Raw genomic sequence first — 23,634 nt, forward strand, 5'->3', positions numbered from 1 at the left:
CCTGAGAAGCCAAATTATATCACTTCGACTATCTTCTATTATTTGGAGAATTGTAAGAGCATCCAAATTCAAGGAGAAGAAATATAGACCCCACTTCTCATTGGGAGAGTGGCAAGGTCTCCTTGAGGAAGAGTATGTGGGCTGAAGGGGAGAGGGTACGTATTGTCAAGGCCATCTTTGGAAATTTTTGTCTGCCTCAAAATGAAAGGGAAATTTGAGAACTTAATGTGAATTAATTGTTCTTGAACAATAGTATATTCAGATAAAAATATTTCTGTGAACTATGTAATATTTATTACTAAATTGCTGCTATGTTGATATCCAGCTGACAAGCAATTTTGCTCTGATAAAAAAGATCTCTTAAGTATTATTTGATGCAATGTCTTTTGTTTTATTTTTCTTTCACCTTGGCAAAATTTTGCTTGTATGGTGATGATAATGTTTGAAGATCATGATGAATGAGTTCTTAAGTATATATGACGCCTTTAAGTATTACATTGGAGCATCAAAATTTTGTCTAAGGAGAGATGTTAGTAAGGCATTATAGTAACTCAAAATATATTCCTTCTAATTTTATTTTTGGAGGCTTTTTTTTAGCTATGTATTTTACTTTTGTTTGTTTGTTTTTTAAGGAAGGGGTGTTATTTATTTCAATGGATCATTAATTCCCTTAGGTTGACTGAGTTGTTATTGCTTAAGATAACATCACATTGATACGGCACAGTCTTGACAGTTAGGGGAGGACACAGGATTTGAGCATACATGGAACATGAGTCAGTTATATCAGTGTGATCTTTCTTAATATGTTTATTTTGATTTAATATAGTCTGCTTGTTTTATCCTATTTTTTCATAGCAGCAATTCAGATTTCTTATTAAACATTTCTAACTAAAATTTGAGTCGGTATTTTTTACTGCTTGTGCATTCAAGAGTACTGTAACTATACAAGTAATTTTTGTTGGTTTTTTTTGTTCTGGTTTTACATTATATGTAAATATAAGTGAAAAGTAAAATGTTTAACATTTTCTCGTTTAAAAGCCATTCCTAGGGAGTAGTGACTGTGTTAATCAAATATCAGGGAAACTTAAACTGGGAAAAGAAGTCCTAGCTACTTTGGAAGGTCATTGGGTAAGTATTGTGTATATGAGCTTTACAAAAAGAATTTTATTCTGTGGGAAAAAAAAAAATCACATTTAAAATTTAAAACTTATTCCGTTGCTGAAAACATCACTATTTAACATAAGCTTCATCTTAATAGCAGATATTTTGGTGTTGATCTGTTAACAATAATTAATTTTTTGTAATATTTTATTTCCAAAACTTTAAAATCAGTAGAAATAGCTAACACTTATATATGACTTACTGCATTATTTAAGAATGTTACTCATATTAACTGATTTAATATTTATAACATATAACCCTATGAGGTGAGTATATAGGTGCCATGCTCATTTTATTATTGTTTATTATTGTCCCCATTTTACAGAAGAAGACACTGAGGCACAGAGAGTTCACATAATTTGCTCAAAGTAGGTGGTGGAACAAGAATTAAAGCCCAGGAACCCTGGCCCCAGGGCTGTGCTTTTTTGCACAGCACTCTACTCACATAGAAGAAAGAGGCATAGTTCCAATTAGAGTTATATTCCTTTCAGTGGAACATGGAAAGGATATAGTGGTGTGTGAGAGCAATGGCTTTTATTTACTTCTCTGCTAACCTAAATTCATATTTATGTAATTTTGTTAAGAGACGCTTAAATGAATAAAAAGAATCATGGTACTGCATGGATATACCATACTATGAGCACTGAGTATATGCTCCTTTCTGCATGCAGTAAGCAGAAAATGTTGAGAAATATGAGAAAGTGAAACTGTATTTAGGGACTCCGCTAAGTGGCCACATACACTCTGAAAATTTTTTTTAACTGCCTTAAATCTGAGCGTCTTCTGGAAAAAAGATAAAGCAGCAGTCATTTTTAAAAAATGAAATTTCTGTCTGGGTGGGGTGGCTCACACCTATAATTCCAGCACTTTGGGAAGCTCAGGAGTTTGAGATCAGCCTGGGTGACATAACGAGACCTCTTCTCTACTAAAAATAAAAATAAAAAAATTAGATGGGCATGATGGCACATGCCTGTCCCAGCTACTCAGGAAGCTAAGGCAGGAGGATTGCTTGAGCCTGGGAGGTGGAAGCTGCAGTGAGCCATGATTGTGCTACTGCACTCCAGCCTGGGCGAGAGAGCAAGACCCTGTCTCAGACAGATAGATAAGACAGAGATGAGAGCGAGAGATGACAGAGAGAGAGAAAGAGGAGAAGGATGGATACACAGGTAGATAAATTAGATAGGTAAAATAGATTAGATAGATAAGGTAGATAGCACCGCTGCACTCCAGCCTACACAAGAGAGCAAGACCGTCCATGTCTTAGATAGAAAGATTATTTGATAGAGATAGACCTCAAATTTTTAATGCTAGGAAAGGCTCTTTCAGAGGGATGCGTGTGTGTATGTTTGAGTATATTGAATCCATGGATAGTCAACAGCATCTCATTGTAGCTGCAACAAATACTATGCTCTATTTGGACAGTTTGGAGATGGTTATTGAGGCTTTGCATGTAATGTTTGAAATTTATTAAGTAAAACATGAAATTTCACAAACTGGATATTCAACCAAATTCTTTTTAATTAACTAGTATTACGTATTCAATCTTAATGTTTTTATAAAAATGATAAACTTGGAGTTTTTGGGAAAGTGCTAGTTATATTTGTTTTAAAAATGCTTTTAACTGGAGGATTAACCAGAAGAAATTATCACCATCATATTATTATACTATATAATTGCCTTCTAAATATAATTCTCTACATTAATTTTGAATTTCTTTAAATATAGGATAGTGAAGTTTATATTACTGATAAAAAGACTGATAATTCAGAGGTTTTCTGGAATCCAACACCTGACATTAAGCAATGGAGATTAATAAGGCACACTGTAAAATTTGAAGAACAGGGAGATTTTGAATCAGAGAAGTAAGTATACTGTTTTACAGCTAACTTCATAAGGATCAGAGAGTAGTTTTTCAATTCCTTAATGATATGGTCATTTTGTTACCTTTCTTCTATCATATCTTAATTCAGCAAAATAGTTTATCATTTGTGGAATGTGACAGTATTCTGTTTTTGTGTATATGAATATCAAATATAATATAAATCGTCTTTTCTGTAGCTCAAAACTACTCATTTTTTTCTTTCTCAACTGCTCCATCACCTTAAAAAAAAGAAAGAAAGAAAAGAATGTTTTTGTTTAAATAAGATTACAGGACTAATTAGTGACTCTTAGTTTCTACCTGGCAACTGTTTTCTAACCTGGTTTAGGCATTGGAACTCTAGGTAAAGGGAGTGGTGCAGAATCTACTTCTGTTCCATTCTCTGAAACAAAAACAAAGTTACTGGATGGACTGGCTTCTATAGGACTTACTAGTTGAGTAATAATTAAGGCTATCATTTCTGTTCGTAAGTCATGAACTTCTTGCTAGATGGCTTATATTTTTGAATCAAATATTGTATACACGTTCCCCGTTTTATTGTTATTATATCTTTGTGTTAAGAGAAAGAGACTTATGTATAAAAGATATTTTGCTAGGCACTTAATACTCATTATGCAACTTTGTCCTCCCTACATGTTCGCACATACATATCATTCTCTCTCATGGGAATTCAAGTCTGTGTGTACCTTCCCTTCTACACTTAAAATTGAGGTTGTCAAAGATGGAAGAATGTATATGTACTAGTTCTAAAAATTCTGTCTCAGCCATAACCATTTGATGCTCTTTATCCAGAGATAAGCTTTGCCAAGGCATACATATGATAATTCGTGAGGGTATATAATTCAGCATATTTGAAGGTGAGGAAATGAGACTTAGGATAAGTAACTTTAAGTGCACCAGCTAAGAAGTGGCAGCTCTAGGACTTGACTCAAGTCTATCTGATCCCAAAGCCTTTTCTGGTTTTAACATGCTGCCTTTCTAGATGGGTAGGATATAGATATACTTTTATTTAACAGAAGAAAGAACTAGCAGAGGAAATCATTTTACCTCAGCAGTCTTTTCTGTTAAACCAGTGGTTCCCAACACTGGCAATACATTAAAATATTTTGGGGAAACATTTAAAAAATATATCAATACTTGGGCCTGACCCCAGAGATTCTGATTATAAAAATTCTCTGATAATTCATGGATCCAAACTTGAGAAGCACTGCATTACATTAATGGATCTTTATGAAGCCAGTGGATCTTAAACAGTGTAAGACGCATCTAGGAAGCTTGCTAAAAGCGTAGATTCCTGAGCTTTACCTTCATTACATTCCTGTCATCTTGAGCCAGCAACACTTACTACCATGAGTTTAAGAGTCTATGTAGTAAGTTTCTCTTGCCAAGTAAAAAAAAAATTAGTCTCCACTTATGAACAGGTTTCTCTCTACTCAAGGGACTGGATTTATATCTTGACTCATTTCTAAGCCTATGAGCGTTAAGTGTTGTCAAAGCCAGAAATTCATGTGAGCATTATTTTCTCTACAAGGGATTTGAAGCCTATTCTATATAGATTTTACTTTCTGTTGCATTTTTAATACTATTTTTGCACATGTATTAGACTCTGGCAACGGGTAACTCGAGCCATAAATGCCAAAGACCAAACTGAAGCTACCCAAGAGAAGTATGTTTTGGAAGAAGCTCAAAGACAAGCTGCCAGGGATCGGAAAACAAAAAATGAAGAGTGGTCTTGCAAATTATTTGAACTTGATCCACTCACAGGAGAATGGCATTACAAGTTTGCAGAGTAAGTAACTTAAAATAGTTTATTTCAAACAATATATTAGCATGGTTTGTTGCCTTTATTTCTAGAATATTTGTTGCTGGAGTAGTTTTTATTTAATTAAACTATGTATATTAGTGTGAGATTTTTAAACTTGGTTTTGCATTCATTATAAGCTTGACTGTTATGATAGAAGTTAGCCTATAAAATAAGTTGAGGATCTGAAGATTAGATATGGGGAAATCTCATTATTAGAACTATGTATATAATTATTAATAAAATTGAATCATAGAATAGAAAGTTTTAAAGTTCTTTGTTTAGTCATTGAGCAAATGGTTTTTTTTTTTTTTTCATTTATGTAGTACCCGACCATGGGACCCACTTAATGATATGATACAGTTTGAAAAAGATGGTGTTATTCAGACCAAAGTGAAACATCGTACTCCAATGGTATGTAATAAAAAACTAGATACACTAGGTATATAAATCTGTTAAATCTTTAGTATCTATAGCAACCAACATTTAAAATTTGGTTTCAAAATTTAAAATTTTGGGTGAGCAAAATAGGCAGCTCCAAACTCTTCTTGCCCCAAAGAAACATCAGAAAACAAGCAAAGACTGTCAACTCAATTTGCCAGAACTCTGGAAAACAGTCAGAGGTGTTCAGCAACCAAGTGAACACTGGTCAAGAAAGTGCAAAGGGAGGAAAGCTTTGTGGCATTTTACCTGCCCTTGCCCCAGGTCCATCCCAGTGCAGTAGCAGTCTTGAAGAGCCCCTGCATTGCTAGTGTAAGTCCCTAGTTCCAGAAGGAGCAGAGTGGATCTCATGCACAATTGTTTATGTCTGTCCTAACCTGTCAGGATACTACCTGAAGGACTTAAACAGGCACTCATCTCTGAGAAAATCAATAAAGACAAATTATTCAAGGGAGCCAAAGAAATTCTGGAGCTGAAAAGTGTAACAAAAATGAAAATTCACTAGAGATACTCAAAAGCAGATATGAGCAAGCATAAGACAGAATCAGGAAACTTAGATATAAGACCATAGAAATTATCCAGTCTGAAGAGGAGAAAGAAAAATGAATGAAGTGACGTGAACAGAGCCTAAAGGACCCGTGGGACACCATCAAGTGGGTTATCATTGCATTATGGGAGTTCCACAAAGAGAAGACAGAGAAATGAATGAAGAATATTTAAGGAAAGAAGACCCCCCAATCCCCAAATTTGGTGGAAGATATAAATCTACAAATTCAAGAAACTCAACAAACTCCAAGTAGGATGATCTCAGAGAGACCCACACCACAACAAACTGTCAAAAGCCAAAGAGAGTCTTAAAATCAGCAGAGAGAAGCAACTTATCACATACACTGGGGATCATCCATAGGATTAACAACCGATTTCTCATAGAAACCATGGAGACCAGAAGGCAATGAGATGACGTATTTAAAGTGGTAGAAGGAAAAACTTGTCAATCAAGAATTCTGTATCTGGCAAAACTGTCATTCGAAAATGGGGGAGAAATTAAGACATTCCCAGATAGAAGCTGGGGGAGTTCATTACCACTAGACCTGCCCTACAAAAAAAAGCTAAGGGAAATATGTAATAAAATGAAACTCAAAGCTGTATGAAGAAATAAAGATTTTCAGTAAATAGTTGGACAAATATAAAAGCTAGTGCTATTGTAATTTTAGTTTGTAAGTCCACTTTTTATTTCCTACAGGACTTAAAAAATAAATGAATGAAAAATAGTTTAATTACATATCTTTGTTATCAGACATACAATGTATAAGGATACAGTTTGTTGCAACATAAAAGCAGAGAGGATGGAGCTGTATAGGAGGAAAGTTTCTATGTACTACTGAAGTTAAGTTGGTATCAACTCAAACTAGATTGTTTAAAGGTAGGTGTAAATGTCATCCCCATAGTAACCACAAATAAAATATTTTAAAAAATACACACAAAAGAAAATGAGAAGGGAATTCAAACAGTTTACACAGGAAGCAACCACAAAAGCAGGCAGTAATGGAGTAAATAAGAAACAAAAAACGTGTATGACATATAGAAAATAGCAAAATCAGAAGTAAGTTCTTATCAGTAGTTACTTTAAAATGTAAATAAACTCTCTGAGCAAAAGACAGATTGTAAAAATTGATTAAAATAAACATGACCCAACTATGTGCTGTGTATAAGAGATTCACTTTAGATCCATAGGCAGAAATAGAGTAAAATGAAAGATTGGAAAAAAATATTATGTGCAAATAGTAACCAAAGGAAAACTGAGGTGGCCAATAGTAACCAAAGGAAAACTGAGGTGGTTATACTAATGTCAGACTAAATAGACTTTAAGTCAAAAATTGTTAGAAGAGACAAAAAGAACATGGCGTATTGATAAAAGGGTCAATTCATATATATATATATATATATATATATATATATATATACACACACACCAATCAACAGAGCCCCAAAATATACAAAGCAAACTGACAGAATTGGAAGATAGAAACAGCTCTATAACAATAGATGAAGAATTCAGTAAACTACTTTTAATAATGGGTAGAACCTCTAAATAGAAGATCAATAAGGAGGAAACGGATTAACTTGAACCACACTGTAAACCAACTTGACCTAGCAGACACATAGAACAATCCACCCAACCACGGAAGAATACACATTCTTCTCAAGTGTACGTGGAACATTCTCCAGGATAGACCGTATGTTACACCATATAACATGTCTCAGTAAATCCCAGCTACTCAGGTGGTTGAGGCATGGGAATCATGTGAACCTGGGAGACGGAGGTTGTAGTGAGCCGAGATCACACCATTGCACTCCAGCCTGGGCAACAGAGTGAGACTTTGTCTCAGAAACAAACAAAACAACAAAAAAAAAACCAAAAAACTCAATGGGTCAAAGAAAAACACAAGGGAAATTAGATAATACTTAGATAAGTGAAAACAAAAATATAGTATAACAAAACTTACGAGATGCAGCAAAGGTAAGGAAAATATATATCTGTGAACATCTACATTAAAAGAGATTTCAAATCAATAACCTTACTTCATACCATGAGAAACTGGAAAAAGAAAAAACTAAACCCAAAGCTAGCAGAAGAAGAAAATAGTGAAGATTAGAGTTTAGATAAACAAAATAGAGTGTAAAAAAATAGAATTTGTGAAACCAAACCAAAAGTTGCTCTTTGATAAAAATCAACAAAATCGATAAACCATCAGCTAGGCTAAGGAAGCAAGAAAGAAGACACAAATGACTAAAATCAGAAATTAAAGTGGGGATGTTACTACCAATCATAAAGAAATAGGATTATGAGAGAATACTATGAATGAATAATTGTATGCCAACAAATCCCTAGAAACTCACAAATTATATAAACTGACTCAAAAAGAAATAGAAAATCTCAATAGAGCTGTAACAATAAAGAGATTGAATCAGTAACCAAAAACCTCCAAAGAAAAATTCAAGATCAGGTGGCTGCACTGGTGAATTCTACAAAACTTTAAAGAACAAGCACAAATCCTTTTCAAACTCTAAAAAATAGAAGAGATGGGAACATTTCCTAACTTATTCTCTGAGGCTAACATTACCCTTATGCCAAAGCCAGATAAAGATATCACAAGAAAATAAAGTTACAAACGATAACCTTTATAAATAAGATTCATACATCCTTAACAAAATACTAGCAAACAAAATTCAGTAGCATATTAGAAAGATTATACCCCATGACCAAGTGGAATTTATTCCAGAAATGCAAGGTTGGTTCCATGTAAGAAAATCAATGTAATATATCACATTAAGAAGGGGGAAAATCACATGGTCATCTCAATTGGCATAGAAAAGGCATTAGACAAAATCCATTACCCTTTCATAATCAAAAGAAAGACCTCATAAAACCAGGAAGAGAAGAGACTTCCTCAACATGATTAAGGGCATTTATGAAAAACCCACCAATAGTAGACTCAGTGGTGACAGGTTGAAAACCTTCCCTGTAACATCAGAAACAAGACAAACATTCCCACTTTCACCACTCCTATTTACCATTGTGCTGGAAGTTCTAGCCATAGCAAGAAAAAAGAGAGAAGTCATCAAAATTGGAAACAAGGAAGTAAAACTATCTCTAATTAACAGGTGACATTATCCTATATATACAGAAAATCCCAAAGAATCCATAGAAAGCTACTAGAGCTAATGAACTTAAGAAAAATTGCAGGGTATAAGATCAACACACAAAAATCAGTTGTGTTTCTAACAGTAAACACTCTCGAAATTAAGAAAGCAATTCAATAATAGCATCTAAAAGAACAAATTTAACCAAGAAGCTGAAAGACTTCTACAGTGAAAACTATAAAACAATGCTAAAGAAATTAAAGAACATCTAAATAAAGGGAAAGACACCACCTCATGTTCTCAGGTAGAAAAGGTTAATATTGTTAAGATTTTGGCCAGGCGCAGTGGCTCATGCCTGTAACCTCAGCACTTTGGGAGGCCGAGGCAGAGGGATTGCTTGAGCCCAGGAGTTTGAGACCAGACTGGACAACATGGCAAAACAATGTCTCTACAAAAAATAGAAAAATTAGCTGGGCATGGTGGCACACGCCTGTAGTCTCAGCTACTTGGGAAGCTGAAGTGGGAGGATTACCTGAGCCCAGAGAGGTCAAGGCTGCAGTGTCGTAACGGCACTACTATACTCCAGCCTGGGTGACAGAGTGAGACCCTGGCTCAAAAAAATAAGAACATAACAGTACTACTAAAAGCAACCTACAGATTCACCACAATCCATGTCAATATTCCAAGCCTTTTTTTGCAAAAATGGGAAAGCAGATTTTCAAATTCACATGGAATTGCAAGGGGCCACAAATAGCCAAAACAATTTTGAAAAAGAAGTATAAAGAGGACTCTCACTTTTCGATTTCAAAACTTACTATAAAGCTACAGTAATCAAAGGAATGTGGTACTTATGTAAGAACAGGCATATTGACCAATGGAGTAGAATTGAGTGTCTAAATGTCAAGCCAGACATCCATGGTCAATTAATTTATTTGTTTGTTTTAATTATTCTTTAAGTTCTGGGATACAAGCACAGAATGTGCAGGTTTGTTACATAGGTACACACGTGCCATGGTGGTTTGCTGCACCCATCAACCCGTCATCTACATTAGGTATTTCTCCTAATGCTATCCCTCCCCTAGCCTCTCACCCACCGACAGGTCCCAGTGTGTGATGTTCCCCTCCCTGTGTCCATGTGTTCTCATTGTTCACCTCCCACTTATGGGTAAGAACATGCGGTATTTGGTTTTCTATTCCTGAGTTAGTTTCCTGAGAATGATGGTTTCCAGCTTCATCCATGTCCCTGCAAAGGACATTAACTCATCCTTTTTTATGGCTGCATAGTATTCCATGGTGTATATATGCCAGATTTTCTTTATCCAGTCTATCACTGATGGGCATTTGGGTTGGTTCCAAGTCTTTGCTATTGTGAATAGTGCCAAAATAAACATATGTGTGCATGTGTCTTTATAGTAGAATGATTTATAATCCTTTGGTATATACCCAATAATGGGATCACTGGGTCAAATGGTATTTCTAGTTGTAGATCCTTGAGGAATCACCACACTGTCTTCTACTGTGGTTGAACTAATTTACACTCCCACCAACAGTGTAAAAGCGTTCCTATTTCTCCACATCCTCTCCAGCATCTGTTGTTTCCTGACTTTTTAATAATTGCCATTCTAACTGGCATGAGATGGTATCTCATTGTGCATCATTTGATTTGCATTTCTCTAATGACCAGTGATGATTTTTTTCATGTGTTTGTTGCCCGCATAAATGTCTTCTTTTGAAAAGTGTCTGTTCATATCCTTTGCCCACTTATCGATGGGGTTGGTTGTTTTTTTCTCATAAATTTGTTTAAGTTCCTTGTAGATTCTGGATATTAGCCTTTGTCAGATGGATAGATGGCAAAAATTTTCTCCCATTCTGTAGGTTGCCTGTTCACTCTGATGACGGACTCTTTTGCTGTGCAGAAGCTCTTTAGTTTAATTAGATCCCATTTGTCAATTTTAACTTTTGTTGCCATTGCTTTTGGTGTTATAGTCATGAAGTCTTTGCCCATGCCTGTGTCCTGAATGGCATTTCCTAGGTTTTCTTCTGGGTTTTTATGGTTTTAGGTCTTATGTTTAAGTCTTTAATCCATCTTGAGATAATTTTTGTATAAGGTGTAAGGAAGGAGACCAGTTTCAGTTTTCTGCATATGGCTAGCCAGTTTTCCCAACATGATTTATTAAATAGGGAATCCTTTCCTCATTGTTTGTTTGTGTCAGGTTTGTCCAAGATCAGATGGTTGTAGATGTGTGGTGTTATTTCTGAGGCCTCTGTTCTGTTCCATCGGTCTATATATATCTGTTTTGGCTAATGTAGCCTTGTAGTATAGTTTGAAGTCAGGTAGCATGCTGCCTCCAGCTTTGTTCTTTTTGCTTAGGATTGTCTTGGCTATATGGGCTCTTTTTTGGTTCCATGTGAAATTTAAAGTAGTTTTTTCTAATTCTGTGAAGAAAGTCAGTGGTAGCTAGATGGGTATAGCACTGAACCTATAAATTACTTAGGGCCGTGTGGCCATTTTCACGATATTGATTCTTCCTATCCATGAGCATGGAATATTTTTCCATTTGTTTGTGTCCTCTCTTATTTCCCTGAGTACTGGTTTGTAGTTATCCTTGAACAGGTCCTTCACATCCCTTGTAAGTTGTAGTCCTAGGTATTTTATTCTGTTTGTAGCAATTGTGAATGGGAGTTCACTCATGATTTGGCTTTCTATTATTGGTGTATAAGAATGCTTGTGATTTTTGCACATTGATTTTTTTGTATCCTGAGACTTTGCTGAAGTTGCTTATCAGCTTAAGCAGATTTTGGGCTGAGACGATGGGGTTTTCTAAATATACAATCATGTCATCTGCAAACAGAGACAATTTGACTTCCTCTTTTCCTATTTGAATACCCTTTATTTCTTTCTCTTGCCTGATTGCCCTGGCCAGAACTTCCAGTACTATGTTGAGTAGGAGTGGTGAGAGAGGGCATCCTTGTCTTGTGCTGGTTTTCAAAGAGAATGCTTCCAGCTTTTGCCCACTCAGTATGATATTGGCTGTAGGTTTGTCATAAATAGCTCTTATTATTTTGAGATACATTCCATAGATACCTAGTTTATTGAGAGTTTTTAGCATGAAGGGGTGTTGAATTTTATTAAAGGCCTTTTCGGCATCTGTTGAGATAATCATGTGGTTTTTGTCATTGGTTCTGTTTATGTGATGGAATATGTTTATTGATTTGCATATGTTGAACCCACTTTGCATCCCAAGGATGAAACCGACTTGATCTTGGTGGATCAGCTTTTTGATGTGCTTCTGGATTCGGTTTGACAGTATTTTATTGAGGATTTTTGCATCGATGTTCATCAGGGATATTGGCCTGAAATTTTTTTTGTTGCGTCTCTGCCAGGTTTTGGTATCAGGATTGTGCTGGCCTTATAAAATGAGTTGGAGAGGAGTCCCTCTTTTTCTTTTGGTTTGGAATAATTTCAGAAGGAATGGTACCAGCTCCTCTTTGTACCTCCGATAGAATTCAGCTGTGAATCCATCTGGTCCTGGGCTTATTTTTGGTTGGTAGGCTATTAATTGCTGCCTCATTTTCAGAACTTGTTATTGGTCTACTGAGGGATTCGACTTCTTCCTGGTTTAGTCTTGGGAGGGTGTATGTGTCCAGGAATTTATTCTTTCTTCCAGATTTTCTAGTTTATTTGCGTAGAGGTGTTTACAGTATTTTCTGATGGTAGTTTGTATTTCTGTGGGATTAGTGGTGACCTCCCCTTTATCATTTTTTATTGTGCTATTTGATTCTTCTCTCTTTTCTTCTTTATTAGTCTGGCTAGTGGTCTGTTTTGTTAATCTTTTCAAAAAACCAGCTCTTGGATTCATTGATTTTTTTTGAAGGGTTTTTCGTGTCTCTATCTCCTTCAGTTTTGCTCTGATCTTAGTTATTGCTTGTCTTCTGCTAGGTTTTGAATTTGTTTGCTTTTGCTTCTCTAGTTCTTTTTATTGTGATGTTAGGGTATCGATTTTAGATCTTCCCCACTTTCTCCTGTGGGCATTTAGTGCTATAAATTTCCTTCTAAACACTGCTTTAGCTATATCCCAGAGATTCTGGTACGTTGTGTCTTTGTTCTCATTGGTTTCAAAGAACTTATTTATTTCTGCCTTAATTCCGTTATTTACTCAGTAGTCATTCAAGAGCAGGTTGTTCAGTTTCCATGTGGTTGTGTGGTTTTGAGTGACTTTCTTAATCCTGAGTTCTAATTTGATTGCACTGTGGTCTGAGAGACTTTCTGTTATGATTTCCATTCTTTTGCATTTGCTGAGGAGTGTTTTACTTCCAATTACATGGTCAATTTTAGAATATGTGCGATGTGGTGCTGAGAAGAATGTATATTCTGTTGATTTGGGGTGGAGAGTTATGTAGATGTCTATTAAGGCTGCTTGATCCAGAGCTGAATTCAAGTCCTAAATATCCTTGTTAATTTTCTGTCTCGTTGATCTGTCTAATATTGACAGTCGGGTGTTAAAGTCTCCCACTATTATTGTGTGGGAGTCCAAGTCTCTTCGTAGGTCTCTAAGAATGTGCATTATGAATCTGGGTGTTCCCGTATTGGGTGTGTATTTATTTAGGATAGTTAGTTCTTGTTGTGTTGATCCCTTTACCATTATGTAGTGCCCTTCTTTGTGTTTTTTTATCTGGGTTGGTGTAAAGTCTGTTTTATCAGAGACTAGGATTACAACCCTGCTTTTTTTTTTTTCTTTCCATTTGCTTGGTAAATATTCCTCCATCCCTTTATTTTGAGCCCACGTGTATCTTTTCTCATGAGATGGGTCTCCTGAATACAGCACACCTATGGGTCTTCTTGACTCTTTATCCAATTTGCCAGTCTGTGTCTTTTACTTCGGGCATTTAGCCCCTTTACATTTAAGGTTAATATTGTTATGTATGAATTTGATCCTGTCATGATGCTAGCTGGTTATTTTGCCCATTAGTTGATGCAGTTTCTTCATAGTATCGATGGTCTTTACAACTTGGTATATTTTTGCAGTGGCTGGTACCAGTTTTTCCTTTCCATATTTAGTGCTTCCTTGAGGAGCTCTTTTAAGGCAGGCCTGATGGTGACATAATCTCTCAGCATGTGCTTGCCTGTAAAGGATTTTATTTCTCCTTCATTTATGAAGCCTAGTTTGGCTGGATATGAAATTCTGGGTTGAAAATTCTTTTCTTTAAGAATGTTGAATATTGGCCCCCACTCTCTTCTGGCTTGTATGGTTTCTGCAGAGAGACCCACTGTTAGACTGCTGTTAGTCTGATGAGTTTCCCTTTGTGGGTAACCTGACCTTTCTCTGTGGCTGCCCTTAACATTTTTTCCTTTGTTTCAACCTTGGTGAATCTGACGATTATGTGTCTTGGGGTTGCCCTTCTCAAGGAGTATCTTTGTGGTGTTCTATGTATTTCCTGAATTTGAATGTTGTCCTATCTTGTTAGGTTGGAGAAGTTCTCCTGGATGATATCCTGAAGAGTGTTTTCCAACTTAGTTGCATTCTCCCCATCACTTTCAGTACACCAATCAAACATAGGTCTGGTCTTTTCACATAGTCCCATATTTTTTGGAGGCTGTGTTCGTTCCTTTTCATTCTTTTTTCTCTAATCTTGTCTTCACACTTTATTTCATTAAGTTGATCTTCAATCTCTGATATCCTTTCGTCCGCTTGATTGACTCGGCTATTGACACTTCTGTATGTTTCATAAAGTTCTCATGCTGTGTTTTTCAGCTCCATCAGGTCATTTATATTCTTCTCTATACTGGTTATTCTGGTTAGCAATTCTTCTAATCTTTTTTCAAGGCTCTTAGCTTCCTTGCATTGGGTTAGAACATGCTCCTTTAGCTCAGAGGAGTTTGTTAATACCCACCTTCTGAAGCCGACTTCTGTCAATTTGTCAAACTCATTTTCCGTCCAGTTTTGTTCCCTTGCTGGCAAGGAGTTGTGATCCTTTGGAGAAGAAGAGGCATTCTGGTTTTTGGAGTTTTCAGCCTTTTTACACTGGTTTTTCCTCATCTTTGTGGATTTATCTACCTTTGGTCTTTAATGTGGGTGACCTTCGGATGGGGTTTTTGTGTGGACGTCATTTTTGTTAATGTTGATGCTATTACTGTTTGTAATTTTTCCTTCCAACAGTCAGGCCCCTCTGCTGCAGGTCTGCTGGAGTTTGCTGGAGGTTTACTCCACCCTGTTTGCCTGGGTATCACCAGCGGAGGCTGCAGAACAGCAAAGATTGCTGCCTGTTCCTTCCTCTGGAAGCTTCGTCCCAGAGAGGCACCTGCCAGATGCCAGCCAGAGCTCTCCTGTATGAGGTGTCTGTTGACCCCTGCTGGGAGGTGTCTCCCAGTCAGGAGGCACAGAGGTCAGGGACCCACTTGAGGAGGCAATCTGTTCCTTAGCAGAGCTTGAGCGCTGTGTTGGGAGATCCACTGCTCTCTTCAGAGCCAGCAGGCAGGAACGTTTTAAGTCTGCTGAAGCTGCACCCACAGCCACATCTTCCCCCAGGTGCTCTGACCCACAGAGATGGGAGTTTTAGCTATAAGCCCCTGACTGGAGCTGCTGCCTTTCTTTCAGAGATGCCCTGCCCAGAGAGGAGGAATGTAGAGGCAGTCTGGCTACAGTGGCATTGCTGAGCTGTGGTGGGCCCTGCCCAGTTCGAATTTCACAGTGGCTTTGTTTACACTGTGAGGGAGAAAACCCGCCTACTCAAGCCTCAGTAATGGCGGACGCCCCTCCCCACACCAAGCTCAAGAGTCCCAGGTCAACTTCAGACTGCTGTGCTGGCAGCGAGTATTTCAACCCAGTGGATCTTAGCTTGCTGGGCTCTGTTGGGGTGGGATATGCTGAGCTAGACCACTTGGCTCCCTGGCTTCAGCCCCGTTTCCAGGGGAGTGAATGCTTCTGTCTCGCTGGCATTCCATACGCCAGTGGGGTATGAAAAAAAAAATCTGCAGCTAGCTCGGTGTCTGCCCAAATGGCCACTCAGTTTTGTGCTTGAAACCCAGGGCTCTTGTGGTGTAGGTACCTGAGGGAATCTCATGGTCTGTGGTTTGCAAAGACCATGGGAAAAGCACAGTATCTGGGCCAGAATGCACTGTTCTTCACAGCACAGTCCCTCACTGCTTCCCTTGGCTAGGGGAGGGAGTTCCCTGACCCCTTGCACTTCCTGGGTGAGGCAACACCCGACCTTGCTTTGGTTCACTCTCTGTGGGCTGCACCCACTGTCTAACCAGTCCTAATGAGATGAGCCAGACACCTCAGTTGGAAATGCAGAAATCACCCCCCTTCTGTGTTGATCTTGCTGGGAGCTGCAGACTGGAGCTGTTCCTATTCAGCCATCTTGCCAGCCACCAATTTATTTTTTACAAAGGATCAAGTCCACCCAGTGGGAAAAGAACAGTCTTCAACAAATAGTGCTGGGATAACTGGATTCCCACATACGAAAGAATGAAGTTGGACCTTAGACACTATATGTAAAAATTAACTCAAAAATTAACTCAGAAAGTTAACTCAAAATGGATCTACAACCCAAAATTGCAGCTAAAACCATAAAACTCTTAGAAGAAAACTGGAGTAAATTGTTATGACCTTGTATTTGGCAATGCATTCTTAGATATGACACTAAAAGCACAAGTAACAACAATACAAAGAGATAAATTGGACTTCACGAAAATTTAAAACTTCATGCATCAAAGGGACACCATCAAGTAAGTGAAGAGTCAACCTACAGAATGAGAGAAAATATTTGCAAATTATTTCTTAATTTAGTTTTTGAGGAACTGTCAAACAATTTTCCACAGCGACTGCACTATTTCACATTCCCACCAGTAATGTACAAGGGTTCTAATTTCTCCACATCCTCACCAACACTTTATTTTCCTCTTTTTAAAAATTATTACCCCTCTAGTAGGTACGAAGTAGTACCTAATTGTGGTTTGGATTTGCATTTGCCTTCTTACTAATGATATTGAACATCTTTTCATGTGTTTGTTGGCCATTTGTATATCTTCTTTGGAGAAATATCAAGTCCTTTGCCCACTTTTAAATTGGGTTGTCTTTTAAAGTCAGGAGTTCTTTATATATTCTGGATATGAGCTAAATATAGGATGACCACATGACCCAGCAATTCTACTCCAAAAGAATTAAAAACGGGTACTCAAATTGATTCAAGTGCAGCAATGTTCATAGCAGCATTATTCATAATAACCAGAACATCAAAACAATCCATGTGTCCATCAGCAGATGAATGCATAAAGGAAATGTAGTATATATATACGATGAAATATTATTCAGACACAGGAATAAAGTTTTTGTTACATGCTACAACATGGATTGACATTGAAAATATTATGCCAAGTGAAATAAGCCAAACACAAAAGGACCAATATTGTGTGATTCCACTTATGTAAAATATATAGGATAGCAGATTCCTAGAGACAGAAAGATTAGAAATGGTTACCAGAACAAGAGGAAAAGGAAATGCTTAATTGCTACAGAATCTTTCTTGATGATAAAAATGTTTTGGAATTGTGATGGATGCATAACATTGTGAATATAATTAATACCACTAAATTGTACACTTTAAAATGGTTAAAATGATATGGTTTATTTTATGTATCTCACAAAATTTTAAAATTCAAAAACTTTAAAAATTATATTTCTTCTTTTAACAACCCTACCATGATAGAGACACACAAGGCATCTGTATTTTCTCCTAAAGGTATACTTTACTGATCACAGTAAATCTTTGTATATCTCTAGTTGTATTTCTGACTTCCCTTGTTATTTTAAATAAGCTTCTCACAGTGTTCATCAGTCTCCAATTTGAACCTACTCTAGAAATGTGGATTTCTATTTTAAATGTTGTAAAATTTTAAGCCTCCAGCATTTGAAGTAGGAGTATGGGCCAAACCTGCTTGCTTATTACATATTATAGAAATTTTAATTTTAAATACCTGAATAAGATTTTGCAAAATTATTTCAAGAAATAAGTAATTGAGAATACTTCCTGTTACAATGGTGAACAAGAAAGAACCGAGTTGTTGACCACTGGTTCTCTGTTTTTCCAAGCATGAACATTACCTTGTGATAGGGTTTGGCTCTATGTCCCCATCCAAATCTCATCTTGAATTGTACTCCCATAATTTCCACATGCTGTGGGAGGGACCCAGAGGGAGATAATTGAATCAAGGGGACGGTTTCCCCCATGCTGTTCTCATGGTAGTGAATAAGTCTCATGAGATCTGATGGTTTTATCAGGGGTTTCCGCTTTTGCATCTTTCTCATTCTCTTTTGCCGCTGCCATGTAAGAAAGGGGGCCTTTCGCCCTCTGCCATGATTATAGACCTCCCGAGCCATGTGGAACTGAACGTCAAATTAAGCCTCCTTTTCTTCCCATCTCGGGTATGTCTTTATTAGCAGCATAAATATGGACTAATACAGTAAATTAGAGTGGGGCGCTGCTAAAAAGATACCCAGAAATGTGGAAGCAACTTTGGAACTGGGTATCAGGCAGAGTTTGGAACAGTTTGGAGGACTCAGAAGAAAACAGGAAAATGTGGGAAAGTTTGGAACCTCCTAGAGACTTGAATGGCTTTGACAAAAATGTTGATAGTGATGTGAAAAACAAGGTCCAGGCTCAGATGGTCTCAGATGGAGATGAGGAACTTGTTGGGAACCGGAGCAAAGGTGACTCTTGTTATGCTTTAGCAAAGAGACTGCTGACATTTTGTCCCTGACATAGAGATTTGTGGAACTTTGAACCTGAAGGAGATGATTTAGGGTATCTGGCAGAAGAAATTTCTAAGCAGCAAGACATTGAAGAGGTGATTTGGGTGCTCTTAAAGGCAGTCTGTTTTAAAAGGGAAACAGAACATAAAAGTTTGGAAAATTTGCAGCGTGACGATGCAGTAGAAAAGAAAAACCCATTTTTTCAGGAGAAATTCAGCTGGCTGCAGAAATTTGCATAAGTAACAAGGAGCCGAATGTTAATCCCCAAGAAAATGGGGAAAATGTCTCCAGGGCATGTCACAGGTCTTCATGGCAGCCCCACCCTTCACCGACCTGGAAGCCTAGAAGGAAAAAATGGTTTCATGGGCTGGGCCCAGGGTTCCCATGCTGTGTGCAGCCTAGGGACTTGGTGCCCTACGTCCCAGCCGCTTCAGCCATTGCTAAAAAGGGCCAAGTTACAGCTCTGCCCATAGTTACAGAGGGTGCAAGCCCCAAAGCTTGGCAGCTTCCACATGGTGTTGAGCCTGTGGTGCACAGAAGTCAAGAATTGAGGTTTGGGAACCTCCACCTAGATTTCAGAAGACGTATGGAAATGCCTGGATGCCCAGGAAAAAGATTGCTGCAGGGGCGGGGCCCTCATGAAGAACCTCTGCTAACGCAGTGCGGAAGGGAAATGTGGGGTTGGAGCCCCCAAACAGAGTCCCTACTGGGGCACTGCCTAGTGGAGCTGTGAGAAGCGGCCACCGTCCTCTAGACCCCAGAATGGTAGATCCACCAACAGCTTGCACTGTGCACCTGGAAAAGCCGCAGACACTCAGCCCCAGTCCGTGAAAGCAGCCAGGAGGGGATACCCTGCAGAGCCACAAGGGTGGAGCTGCCCAAGACTATGGGAACCTACCTCTTGTATCAGCATTATCTGAATATGGAACATGGAGTCAAAGGAGATCATTTTGGAGCTTTAAAATTTTGGAGCTTTAAAATTTGACTTCCCTGCTGGATCTCAGACTTGCATGGGCCTTATGACCCCTTTGTTTCCAAATTTCTCCCATTTGGAACAGTTGTATTTACCCAATGCCTGTACCCCCACTGTATCTAGAAAGTAACTAGCTTGCTTTTCATTTTACAGGCTCATAGGCAGAAGGGACTTGCCTTGTCTCAGATGAGACTTTGGACTGTGGACTTTTGGGTTAATGCTGAAATGAATTAAGACTTTGGGGGACTGTTGGGAAGGCATGATTGGTTTTGAAATGTGAGGACATGAGATTTGGAGGGGCCAGGGGTAGAATGATATGATTTGGCTCTGTGTCCTCACCCAAATCTCATCTTGAATTGTACTCCCATAATTCCCACGTGTTGTGGGAGGGACTTGGTGGGATCTCACCTTGAATTGTACTCCCATAATTCCCACGTGTTGTGGGAGGGACTTAGTGGGAGATCATTTGAATCATGGGGGCAGTTTCCCCCATATTGTTCTCATGGTAGTGAATAAGTCCCACAAGATCTGATAGTTTTATCAGAGGTTTCCACTTTTGCATCTTCCTCATTCTCTCTTGCTGCCACCATGTAAGAAGTGCCTTTTGCCATCTGCCATGATTTTGCAACCTCTGCAGACATGTGGAACTGTAAGTCAGATTAAACCTCCCTTTCATCCTGGTCTCGGGAATGTCTTTATCAGGAGCATAAAAACAGACTAATACATCTTATCTTTCTGATTCTAGTTTCTTCTCTTGCATTTAGGTTTTTAAGTTTAATACTGAACACCAAAATTACAAATCTATTAATAGGATAGAGTCCAAAGTTTATTATTCTAAGGAAAATTTAGTCATAGTTGATGGTTTCATATACTTTTGAATCTTGTGCATCCACTTAAATGCTTTCAGTAAGTTTAAATAATGCTCTACAAAATAATGGTATCATTTTTATTTATTATAAGATACTTTCTGTACTACCCAGATGTGATTAAAAGTAAATAAACAGTTTTACTGGAAACCCAGCATTGTTCAGTGGGAATGTTTCTGACACTGGGAACAAGATAAATATGATTTATACACACTATTATTTAACATTCTACTAGAGATACTGGCTGGTTCAGTCAGAGGTAGGGGGATCTATATTCATATTTGTTTATGTATACATAAAAATATCCCTGGATATAAACTAATAGTGATGGGTACCTATTTAGTGGGAAAGAGACTGGGTATACTCTTCATTGTGTATTTTACTTTTTGACATTAGTGCCAAAGTACTTCCTATTAAAATAAGATCATTTGATTGCATAAGTGCATCACATTTGTTAGATTTGAGTTAGACTATTTCATCATTGTCTTTATTTCTGAATATCATGCCTATGTGCAGATAATTTTGACAGTTGTACACAACTGGTCTTTAGTCCAAAATACAGTGCAAATTCACAAAATAGTTATTTTTTTCTTTAGGTTAGCGTCCCCAAAATGAAACATAAGCCAACCAGGCAACAGAAGAAAGTGGCAAAAGGCTATTCCTCCCCAGAACCTGACATTCAAGACTCCTCTGGAAGTGAAGGTAAAAATATTTATTGCAGACTAATGAGAGTCTAATTTTTTAAATTACTACACAATTTGATATGAATATGGTTTTTCATATTAACTCAAGAAGTTATGTGAGTTTTGGTCAGGGCAGGGTTGAGGTATAAAAGCAATTCTAGATCATAGATAAGTTGTGAGACCAGGGCTCAAGGTAAAGAAACAGAAAATGAAAAAGGGGAGACATCTAAATAAAAACCACACTCTAGGCAGGGCGTGGTGGCTCACGCCTGTAATCCCAGTACTTTGGGACGCCGAGGTGGGCAGATCAGTTGAGGCCAAAAGTTCAAGACCAGCCTGGCCAACATGGCGAAACCCCATCTCTACTAAAAATATGAAAAAATTAGCCACGTGTGGTGGTGCACACCTGTAATCCCAGCTACTTGGGAGGCTGAGACACGAGAATTGCTTGAACCCAGGAGGCAGAAGATGCACTGAGCCGAGATCGCACTACTGCACTCCAGCCTGGGTGACAAAGTGAGACCCTGTCTTAAAAAAAAAACAAAAAACCACACTCTGGTAGTAGCTACCTCTTATGCCTTGTTAACCTCTGAAAAATTGCTGATGGTTCCCTAGACTGAATTCAGAAGCGTTTGTTGAGCTTTGAGCTCAGTTCCATGCTTGAAAAATGTTTTTCATTTCCAGAATAAATTACTGTAGTGTTTGGAAGTGACAGACAATAAAAATATAAAACTTAGGACCTGCTAGATTAAATTGTACTCCATTCTTATTCGAGTCAGATAACGTGTAAACTATCTTGAACTACAATGAGATATAGTCATGAAAGGATTAAAGTGATGTTTGTGACATTATGACAAAAAAAAAACTTTAAGCCATAATCTCTACTGAGTTTACACTGAACTAGGGAGTTCATTTTAACCTATAAAGATAACACTAGAGGTGAATAAATGGTAGATTACTAAGAAATTAGATGACAAGTGATAAAGAGTTTAAAGGAGAGGGAGCTCAATTCAGTTTGAGGGAAAGTTCTTAGAATCCTCATGAATTATTAGGATTTCTAATGGATTATAGCAATCTAGGCTTAGGGAGTGGGGCAGGGGTAACATACTAGAGTAGTTAGAGGAATGAAACGAATAAAGGGTTAAAAGCAGGAGTCACGTGGCATACCAGTGTGTTAGAAGAGAGTATTGGTTGTATTGTTGTTATTACCATTTTATGAGAAAAGAAACTGAGACACAAGTTAACCTGCCTAAGGTCACATACCCCGTAAGTAGGTATATGTATGTTATATATGCAGATTTTTTGGCTCCTTAATTCACCGTGTCATCCACTTTACTACATTACTATAATGTATCAGCAGACATTTATTGAGTAATTAATTTGTGCCAGACTGTATGTTAAATACACCTTACAACAACCCTGTGAAGCTTGGTATTATTATCCCTATTTTTAAAATGAGAAAGCTAAAACTTGTAGAGAGGTTAAGTAGGATCTGAACAAAAATGGAAAGGAAAGAATGCGTATGAGAGGGAATTTGGAAAAACATGTACAGCTTGCTGATTGGCAGTAAAAATTTGCAGAAGTGGTGTTGAAAGGGATTTAAAGTTTGGGTAACTAAACACTAACAATAAAAAATTGAAAAAAGGGCTCAAGAAGCTGACTTCAGAGGTAGGCAAACGGGCAAGGAACAGAAGAGAGTAATACCTTCCTCAAGTTAATATATATTTTCTAATGAATTATTTCTGTTTTAATTAGTTAAAAAATAAAACTGGTGCCATCCAAAATTCAACTAATGTGTACTACTTTAAATATATTTGTAGTGTTCTAGTATTGCAGTGATGTGTTTGAAACTTCAAAAGTGCAGAATATTCATATTACTACTATGCTAATCTCTAGGCTACAAAAACAAATGCCCAGGAAAATTTTTATTACATGAGACACATTAAATTGAACTGTAGATTATTTTTATAGTTTCAACTTCATTCTAAATGTCTTTTTAGCTCAATCAGTAAAACCAAGTACAAGAAGAAAGAAAGGAATAGAACTGGGAGACATTCAGAGTTCCATCGAATCTATAAAACAAACACAGGAAGAAATTAAAAGGTAATAATGTAATGACAGTGACTATTCATTTGAGACCAAGGAGTAGTTAAGAATCCTGTTATATGGGAAATCATATGCAAACTTCATATTTTTATAACATTTAGCTAAGCTAAAATAGAATGTTAGTCTCTATCACCTGATGTTTGACACTTATGAAATTCCTCCAGCACTACAATACTTGGGAAGGAAGGAGAGGTTGTTTTTTCTCTGTGAGGGTAGAATTGGAATCACTTTATTTTACTCCTGTAGCATGCTAGGAATGTAGCTGGGTTGCGTGTGGAGGTGGGATTGTTTCTGAGAAAGTCAGTTAACAGGCCTCTATAGTCCCCT

At 37.5% G+C, this 23,634-nt stretch overlaps 1 protein-coding gene across 4 annotated transcripts in view; it reads left to right on the forward strand.

Moving 5' to 3' along the window:
* Window positions 1–23,634, forward strand: part of OSBPL8 (oxysterol binding protein like 8) — a 216,193-nt gene that overhangs the window by 188,070 nt on the left and 4,489 nt on the right. For all 4 annotated transcript variants that reach the window (XM_030819936.1, XM_030819938.1, XM_030819937.1 and 1 more), the window contains 6 exons: window positions 1,039–1,128; window positions 2,887–3,023; window positions 4,644–4,829; window positions 5,168–5,255; window positions 21,115–21,220; window positions 23,202–23,304. In XM_030819936.1, coding sequence (XP_030675796.1) covers window positions 1,039–1,128; window positions 2,887–3,023; window positions 4,644–4,829; window positions 5,168–5,255; window positions 21,115–21,220; window positions 23,202–23,304 — 710 coding nt within the window. The remainder of the gene's footprint in view (window positions 1–1,038; window positions 1,129–2,886; window positions 3,024–4,643; window positions 4,830–5,167; window positions 5,256–21,114; window positions 21,221–23,201; window positions 23,305–23,634) is intronic.

This window comes from Nomascus leucogenys, chromosome 10 (genome assembly GCF_006542625.1).
Source record: "Nomascus leucogenys isolate Asia chromosome 10, Asia_NLE_v1, whole genome shotgun sequence".
Taxonomy (NCBI): Eukaryota; Metazoa; Chordata; class Mammalia; order Primates; family Hylobatidae; genus Nomascus; species Nomascus leucogenys.